Source organism: Callorhinus ursinus, unplaced genomic scaffold (genome assembly GCF_003265705.2).
Source record: "Callorhinus ursinus isolate GAN/ISIS: 27379988/994484 unplaced genomic scaffold, GSC_fseal_2.0 scaffold13, whole genome shotgun sequence".
NCBI classification, from domain to species: Eukaryota; Metazoa; Chordata; class Mammalia; order Carnivora; family Otariidae; genus Callorhinus; species Callorhinus ursinus.
Genome location: NW_027397075.1, coordinates 13,628,289 through 13,637,486, shown reverse-complemented (window position 1 = coordinate 13,637,486; position 9,198 = coordinate 13,628,289). Strand labels below are relative to the sequence as shown.

Sequence of the window (9,198 nt, the reverse complement as noted above, 5' to 3'; positions counted from 1 at the left end):
GGGGGGGGGGGGTCCTCCTGGGCCTGCTCCCTCCAGGAGCTATGCTGTTCTTGCTTTGAGGACAGGGGCCCCCCTCACCTTACTGCTGAACCCCAGGACCTGGCTCCCAGCTCTCCCTCCCCCACCCACCTCTCCCGTTTCTCCCCAGGAGGCCCTGAGTTCCTGAGGACCCCTCTGGGGGGCAGCTTCCTGGTGTACGAGTCCTTCCTCTACAGGAGGGAGAAGGCGGCCGGGGAGAAGGTGTACTGGACGTGCCGGGACCAGGCCCGCATGGGCTGCCGCAGCCGGGCCATCACGCAGGGCCAGCGGGTGATGGTGATGCGCAGGCACTGCCACCCGCCCGACCTGGGGGGCCTGGAGGCCCTGAGGCAGCGGGAGCAGCTCCCCAGCCCGGCCCAGAGGGAAGGCTCAGGTGCGGGTGAGAGGATGTGGAGCGGGGCGGGTGCTCGGCCCTGGTCTCCCTGCTGGGACCTTCTGCCCGCAGCCCCGTGCCTGGTGGGGTCTAGCCACCCACGTGTGGTAGGCTGTCTGCCCACAGCGTGAGCTCCCTAAAGGCAGGGCTGCATGTGGGCTCCACACCCGTGGCCAGTGTTAGTCTGGGATTGGCTGGCAGCAGAGAGAAACCCGCTCAGACAGCTGCAGGGAAGGGGGTGGGGTGGCATGGTCCGCTACAGGAAGTGCTCAGCACCCGTTTACGGGGCAATGAGCCTGGACCTCAGGGACCCTCTGTCTCCCCTCTCTAGGTTCTCGTGTTTGTTTTCCTCCCTCCCCCTCCCACCTCCCAGTTCTCTTTAGCCACCCGAACCCCAACATTACATGACCTTTCAAATCAGGGTCTTAAAAGCCTCAAGAGAGATTTGATTGGTTGTCAGCTGGCTGAGGAGACGGTGGACACCGAGCCAGGAGGCTCCTGGTGCATGGCCCCAACCAGCCGGGGGCCCTGCTGAATGTTCCAGCCCAGCCTTTGACCGGGGTGCTCGCCAGCAAGTGTGGAATCCAAGCCGGGTCAGGGGAGGCCTGCAGGAAAGCAGGGCCAGCCTCCGGGGCAGCACCAGAGCCCTGAGAAGGAGACAGCCAGTCTGTCCTCGAGGGTGCCGGGCCGTGGGCCCTGGGTGGCAATCCGAGCTGCAGGGCTCGGGGCCCCACAGCACGGGCTGCCGTGGAGGCAGAGAGCAGAGTGGGTTCTGTGGGATTGCAGTTTCCTGGGGCAGGCTGCCGGCACAAAGGAAACAGCCTCTGTCCCTGGCGCCCAGGTTCTGCACCCTGCTTCCAAGCTGCCCCATTCACACTGCCACATTCCTTCCAGGAACCCTCCGGCCTCTGGAGTTCCTGAGGACGTCCCTCGGGGGCAGGTTCCTGGTGTACGAGTCCTTCCTCTACAGGAAGGAGAAGGCAGCTGGGGAGAAGGTGTACTGGATGTGCCGGGACCAGGCCCGGCTGGGCTGCCGCAGCCGGGCCATCACACAGGGCCAGCTGGTGACGGTGATGCGTAGCCACTGCCACCCGCCCGACCTGGCAGGCCTGGAGGCCCTGAGGCAGCGGGAGAGGCTCCCCAGCGTGGCCCAGCAGGAGGACCCAGGTGCAGATGGGGATGGGGGTCAGAGGTGGGAGTACAAAACAGCTGTGGGCCTCTCGACTGACTCTCCCAGCCTAACTTTCAGACACCTCAGGGACAGGCACCATCTGAGGAGCTTTGTGCCCTGGCCTTTCCAGAGTCTTCTACCAATCCTGGCTACTGGCACCTTCTCCGGAACCTGAAAACACCCCTAGATCATCCCATTCTCAAAATGACTCCCCTTCTAGTTCATTTCCTCTCCTTTCCTTTATCCTAGGAGGTCTTAACTGGTTACAGATCAGTCTCTTGAAAATCAGATGAAAAAACAGAGACTGCTCCAGAAGAGCATGCAAATGTTTGTGTGTACGCACACACACGCACACGTGCACAATGCACACACTCATACATGCATCAGCACGCACACATGTGCACAATGCACACACTCATGCACGTGCACACACATGCACAGTGCACACGCATACATGCACGTGCACACACTTGCCCAAGGCACACACGTGCACACACTTGCACAATGCACACACTCATACATGCACCAGCATGCACACACATGCACAATGCACACATACATGCACGTGCATACATGCATATACACATGCATATGCATACGTGCACATCACCTTACACTTGTGAGATTTTGCCAAGAATTAATTTTATTGAACTGAAAATGGATTCCCTTCACATAAACAGAATAGAAAACTAGTTGTTAGGAAGCATTTTTGTGTTTCATATTAATTCATGTGAATAATAAGGTCCATATCTTATAAAATATGAAAATGAATCCAAGTTGTATAAACCAAAAGAAATACTATTTCTGCTCGAAAAAAATGGAGGCTTCTGGGAAAAAGCCACTGTTTGGCATCAATAAGAAACAGAAGTCGGGCGCCTGGGTGGCTCAGTTGGTTGGGCGACTGCCTTCGGCTCAGGTCATGATCCTGGGGTCCCTGGATCGAGTCCTGCGTCGGGCTCCCTGCTCAGCGGGGAGTCAGTTTCTCCCTCTGACCCTCCCCCCATCTCGTGTGCTTTCTCTCTCTTTCATTCTCTCTCTCTCTCAAATAAATAAATAAAATCTTTAAAAAAAAAAAAAAAAGAAAAGAAACGGAAGTCATGGGGGGCACCTGGGTGGCTCAGTCGTGAAGCGTCTGCCTTCAGCTCAGGTCGTGATCTCAGGGTCCTGGGATCGAGTCCCACATCGGGCTCCCTGCTCGGCGGGAAGCCTGCTTCTCCCTCTCCCTCTGCTGCTCCCCCGGCTCGTGCTCTCTCTCTCTCTGTCAAATAAATAAATAATCTTTTTTAAAAAAGATTTTTTAATATCTTTAAAAGATTATTTGAGAGAGAGTGAGCGAGGGGGGGTGGGAGGGTGGGCAGAGGGAGAAGCAGACCCCCACTGAGCAGGGAACCTGACATGGCGCTTGATCCCCCAACTCCAGGATCATGACTTGAGCTGAAGGCAGCAGCTGCTTAACTGACTGAGCCACCCAGGCTCCCCAGTAAATAATCTTAAAAAAAAAAAAAAAGCAATAGGAGTTGTGGTACGCCTGTGGCACAGTTGAGGGCACCTCAGTTTGGTGTCTCATTCAGTCCTGCTCTGCTGAAGGATGGGTTGAACGATGACTCTCGGGGTCCCAAATAGCTTCTTTCACCAGGCACAGGTAGTTGGGGGCATTCGAAAACCAGAATTCCCAATGACTGCCCAAATCAGAGTCATTCTACCCGGTTTTCTTTTCCTCAAGGCCTTAAGGTCATTGTTACAAAGTGTGTACCTTTGGCTCTAGCAGCTTCAACAAGAATTAATGGGGCGCCCGCCCTGCTCAGTCAGAGGAGCGTGTGACTCTTGATCTCGGGGTTGTGAGTTCGAGCCCCACGTTGGGTGTAGAGATTACTTAAAAAGATAAAAGAAAATGGGGGCACCTGAGTGGCTCAGTCTTGGTAAAGTGTCTGACTCTTGATCTCAGCTCAGGTCTTGATCTCAGGGTTGTGAGTTCAGGCCCCATGTTGGGCTCCACCCTGAGCATGGAGCCTACTTAAAAAAATAATAAAAAAGAGAATCTTAAACAAGAAAAGAATGATTAATCCATGTTTTCAATTTTCTTTCCTCAGAGAAGATGAAACTTCCGCCGGAAGTGCAGGTGTGCATCCAGCCTGGCTCTCCGGAAAGCCAGCAGATGTGTGGGTAATTGTGAGTTGTCTCGCACACACGTCACCCCAACACGTAGTGGCTTATGGCGGCAAACACTTACTATCTCTCACGGTGTCTGTGGGCAAGATGTCAGGAGTGGTTGGGCTGCTGGTTCTGGCTCAGGGTCTCTCCTGAGGTTGGAGAAGGACAGGGGCCAGGGCTGCGGTCACCTGAAGGCCTGCGTGGGCTGAGGAGCCCCGTCCACGGTGCCTCGCTTGCTCGCACGGCCATGGGCTGCGGGCCTCAGCTCCTCGCTGTGTGGACCGCTCCTCCAACATGACGGCTCTCGCCCCCCCAGACGAGGGGCCCGAGGGGGAGGGCAGAGCGAGGGGGAGGCCACCAGCAAGATCAGTTGGTATTCTCCCCAAGCGCACGTGGGGCGCTCGCCGGGATAGACGGAACGTGGGCCCCGAGACAAGACTCGTCCAACAACAAGGACTGAAATCACACGAAGTACGTTATCTGTTCACAGCGGAATGAAGCCAGAAATCAGCAACACAAAGAAAGTTGGGGAACTTTTAAGTATCTGACAGTCAACACACTCCTGAGTGACTTGAAGATATCCCGAGGCAAGTGGAAAATGGTCTGAAGTGAGCGAAATGGAGACATGGCACACGAAGACACGCGGGCGGCGGTAGAGTAGTGCTTGAAGGGAAACTTGTAGCTGGAAAGACTTACATTAAAGGAGAAGAAAGATCTCAGATCCGCAACTTACACTTCCATGTCAGGACACTATGAAAAGATTAATGGAGCAATCCTAAAGCAGGAGGACGATGAGAAAGAACAGAAACGAATGAAATAGAGAAGAGAAAATGAACGAGACCGAAAGTTGCTTCTTTGAAAGAATCAACAAAATTGACAAACCTTTAACTACATCGCCCCCAAAATTGGTTTTTATTTCTTTATTAAATTAATTTTATTTTTTTCAAAATCCATTGGTAAAGATAGGGAAGACTCAGGGGTGCCCGTACTGCTCAGTCAGAGGAGCATGTGACTCTTGATCTCGAGGTTGTGAGTTTGAGCCCCACGTTGGGTGTAGAGATTACTTAAAAAAATATACCGTTATTTATTTTTTTAAAGATTTTATTTATTCAGGGGTGCCTGGGTGGCTCAGTCAGTTAAGCGTCTGCCTTCACCCAGGGTCCTGGGCTCGCCCTGCATCGGGCTCCCTGCTCCGCGGGGAGCCTGCTTCTCCCTCTCCCTCTGCTGCTCCCCCTGCTTGTGCTCTCTCTCTCTCGCTCTCTTTCTCTCTCGCTCTCTCTGTCAAATAAATAAATAAAATCTTTAAAAAAGATGTGGGGCTCGATCCCAAGACCCTGGATCATGACCTGAGCCGAAGGCAGATGCTTAACCGACTGAGCCACCCAGGCGCCCCCCCCCAAATAAAATCTTTAAATAAAGAGAGGGAAGACTCAAATTATTAAAATCAAGAATGAAAAATGGGGCATTACTGCCTACCCCACAGGAAAAACCACACACGCACAGAAGGGTCTTAAAGGACGCTATGAGCCGCAGCGTGCCAGGAGACCGGGTGCCCAAGATGAAGTGAAAACTTTCCTAGAAAGGCAAGCTACCAAGGCCGAATCAAGAAGAAATAAAATCTGAATAGACCTGTAATAGGTACAGAGACTGAATTAGTCATTTTAAAACTTCCCACCAAAAAAGGCCCCTGGGGCCTGGATGGCGTCCCTGGTGCCCTCTACCAAACACTCAGCCAAGAATTAGCACCAGCCCTTCACAATCTCTCCCCCAAAGTAGAAAAGGAGGGAGAGGACTTTCGGGGAGAGTGGAAACGTCCTCCACGTGGTTGTGGGGATGGGCTCATGGGTATGGATATACCGACCCCGTGGAGTCCCACCCTGACGTGGCGAGCCGGGTGGCGTAGGAAGGACAGCTCAGTAAAGCTGTCTAAAAAAACCAGGAAGGTAGCGACAGTGACTCTCTGAACAGTCTCTCACCCTGCCACTCCTGCTTTACTCTGTTCCTTGGAAGCCCGTTAGCACATGCAGCCCCGGCGCAAGGGGAGGGGAATCAGGCTCCTTCCCTCTGCCCCGTCCCACATCCCCTGTGGGAGAGCAAAGAATTGTGGACATTTCCCAAACCCATCACAGTAATCCAAGAGAACTTTTCCTTTCTCGACAAAGAATCTTCCGGAGCGGGAGGCGGGACCTCTCAGGAGTGTGGGTCTCCTCCCAGGACACGCTAGTGTAGAAAGCCAGGCACCCCCAGAGTGCGTGTTATGGGGCAACTTCCCCTTTTAAAGGAAATGGTGCAATGTGCGTATGCGAACGTGTATAAAAACGACCTAGCTGACTGTCATCTCTAGGGAAAAGGAAACCCTCTGTGTTGCCTACTTCTGCCGTGTTTGGATTTGTATAATGAATATGTGTTTCTTTGTAATCAGGAAGGTGGAAGGTACAAAACGGGACAGCGAGTCCCCTTGAGGCCAATCTCCTCCCAACTCGAGCAGACGGACCTCGTGTGTTGCCAGCATCAAGGGTGCGCCGAGTGCACCCGGGCCCCTGGCCTTTCCCACCCGGTTAGACCTTGCTTCACACAAACTCTCTTCCGCCCTTCTGCAGTGCTGGTGGCCTTCACGTTTCCTCGAGGGTCTCCCAGGAGCCCTGCTTTGGTGGTGTCTCCGAGCAGGCAAACAAGAGTGCCAGGAGCTGGCGGCTTGCAGGTGTGCGTGACCTGGGGCAAAAGGTCCGGCCCACGAAAGAGCTGAAGAAGCGTCTTTCCACAAAGAGGCCTCTTCCCTGCGCTGCTGCTCCCAGCTGCAAGCACCCATCCATTTTCAGAGCGTGACTTTGCCAAGGACGGTCCAGTGTGGTGTGGGCGTACTCGGAGAAGGTGCCGCTGCTTCCCGCTGAGCTGCCCCCGCGGAGCGCCTTCCCCCCCCCCACGGGTTTTCCGGGCCGGTGCCAAGTGGACCTTCGCGCTCCTGGGCCACCTGCTGCTGCGCTGCAGCCGGCCCTCGTGGCGGCAGAGCAAGCCAAAGCAGAGGCCTCACTACACCCCCTGTCGGAGTCTCTCCCCTTTGCAGGCTTCCGACTTAAACCAGGGCCGCGGTGGGCACAGCAGGTGTCGTTCCTGGCAGCGGGAGCCAGCCCAGATGCCCACGGGGAAGCCGGGGCAGACACCAGCGGGCCGCCATGTCTGGCTGAAGCACGAGAGGCAGGCCCGGTGGCGGCGGAGGCCCACCCCGTTCTCCCGGCTGGGAGCGCGGCAGCGGGCTGGCCTAGCAGGCCCGCGGAGAAGCAGGCTGACGTGGGCCAGGAGCTCCCGAGGCAGCTGCTTGCTAACGGGGCACTAACGGGGCCACACCTCGCGGCCAGCTTTCTTGCGCGCGCTGTGACCCGTGCTGTAGTCGCAGAGGGAGCCCCAAGCCCAGGGCCCCTCTCCTGCCAAGCTGGCCGCGGAGCCTGCTGTCTGGCTGTGGGAGAGCGACAGCTTGGGACCCCACTGTCCCTCTGCTGATAGATTTCCCACCAATAAACCCCGTTTTATATCTCACCGTGTAGAACTGGTATGTGCGCCCACATCCCTTGTGCAACAGCAGTCGGCCACCACGGAGCCACACGCACTGTGTCTCCGTGCCACGAGGTCGGGAGTGATGGAGCTTGGCTGGGCATCCCCAGAAGAGACCCCCACGGAGCAGGCAGCTCACCTGCCCGGATGCCGGCTGGACCAAGAGCAGGGGGGTGCCCTCTGGAGCAGCTGCTGAGGGCTCTGCCCCCGGCCTGCAGGGGGCGCTGCGGCCCCTGCTGGCCATTGCCCTCATTGCCCTGGAAGAGAGGCCTTGGTTCTCCCCGGCAGCCCCTCGTCCCGAGCCCCGTCTTTCTCATGAACTGGGACGAGCTTAAAATGAAAGTGGCGCCCCCAAGGACAGGGCAACCCCGACCCCCAATTCAGACCGTGGCTTCCCTCCCAGGCGAGTCTGTGGCCCATCGGCTGACCCGGTTACCGGCCCCGTGGGGCCCTACCCTAGCAGCCTGGCCAGCAGTCAAGAAGACGGGCCGCGAACCGGCAGCCCACCTCCCAGGTGGGAGGCAGCTATCTGCAGGAGGACCCCTGTGCTGACGGCCCTCAACATGGACGCTCTACGCAGGGGCTATGTTTTGAGCAGTGCTCGTGGCCATGAAGCCTACCGCCCTGAGACAGTGACTGCCCACGGCCAAGGCCAAAGACGCAGCCCTGTGGGAAGAGATAGGAGACCCCAATCCCGGGCCCATCTTCGTGTCTCAAATATGCATGCCCACGAGAGGTGGCCACACCTGGAGGAAGGTCCGTGCCTCTACCCGCTGAGTCTCTGCTCAGCCCCACTGTGGAAGGGGCGCCCCACACGGCATGAGGTGCTCCAGCGAGAAACGCTGAGTCCTGAGGGCTGTTACCCCTGCACGGCCTGCAGGATCTGCTGGCTCTGCAGCCTCCCCAGCCGGCTCTGTGCAGGGACAGTGACTTCCTCCGCCGCACGTCCCGTGCCCCTCAGCTTGGCCAGGTTCCAGGATGCAGCACAAGGAGAATCACAGAGGGATACAGGCTTCTCATCCTGGACATTCATGCTGACGAAGGCCTGCGTGCTCTTCCTCTTCTCTGCTCCTGCTTTGACTTCAGAGGACAGATGGATGGCCTGTGTTGCTTGGACCGAGGATGCTCACATGGACAGGAATTTTGACACCATCGTCAGCTTGGGTGGCCCCCTGGCTGCTCCGGCTCCAGAAGCTTCCTCCCATACAGCCACTTCCTCCACCGTTGCCTAGCCACAGAGACATCCCCTGCCCTGTCCTGTCACGGAGCAAAGTGCCCAGGGGCAGGCCCTCGGAAGCTGGCCCCTCCGTGGCTGAAGATGGATCAGCAGGGCAGTGCCCTCCTCCTTCCCTGCTCCCGCTCTGCTGCTAGTGTCCCCCAATAAACCCGATTTTATGATGTCTGCACCACACGGAGCAGGTAGTTAGTGACAGTGAGCGACAATTATGAAATTATGTTTCAATTATGAAATTCTTAAAAAAAGCTCACTAGGGATAACAAAAGTATCAACAGGGAGCTCAATTTTTAAAAATGGGGAGCAGTGGCCCAGCTATGGGAGCCCCGGCCCCCAGGCCCTGTCCCCAGGGTGGTAAGGTGAGCGTCATCAAAATGCTTCTCAAGGCTCCGCTCCCCCTTGGTCCCCGCCTAACCTCCGGTCCCCACATCCTTCCTGCAGGAAGGTGGCACCAAGGACCTCCTCAGGCCCGAAGTCAGCAGAGGCTTCTCAGAGCTCGCTCGCGCTCAGGCTCTGACCAGCCCCTGCCAACGCCTCCCAAGGATGGCTCCTCTCAGTCCTCGGCCTCCCTGGAGGGCTGTTCTGCCCCCACCTGGCCTAGGAGCTTCGTGGTTGGTGTTGTGGGGACTGGACCTCAGCCCCTCTCTGCCCAGCTGCTTGGAGGGTTCCCAGTTTGTCAGT

General features: G+C 56.7%; 1 protein-coding gene across 10 annotated transcripts in view; it reads left to right on the top strand.

Annotated features, from left to right (window-relative positions):
* FLYWCH1 (FLYWCH-type zinc finger 1) overlaps positions 1-6,334 on the top strand; it is a 21,914-nt gene extending 15,580 nt beyond the window's left edge. For 4 of the 10 annotated variants that reach the window (XM_073899610.1, XM_073899608.1, XM_025877323.2 and 1 more), the window contains 4 exons: positions 149-412; positions 1,307-1,579; positions 3,674-3,746; positions 4,225-6,295. In XM_073899610.1, coding sequence (XP_073755711.1) covers positions 149-412; positions 1,307-1,579; positions 3,674-3,746; positions 4,225-4,282 — 668 coding nt within the window. In that variant the 3' untranslated portion in view covers positions 4,283-6,295. Of the gene's footprint in view, positions 1-148; positions 413-1,306; positions 1,580-3,673; positions 3,753-4,224 lie in introns of all 10 variants that reach the window. The other 6 variants (XM_025877330.2, XM_025877326.2, XM_025877324.2 and 3 more) reach the window with 5 other exon arrangements.
* The last annotated feature ends 2,864 nt before the right edge of the window (positions 6,335-9,198 follow it).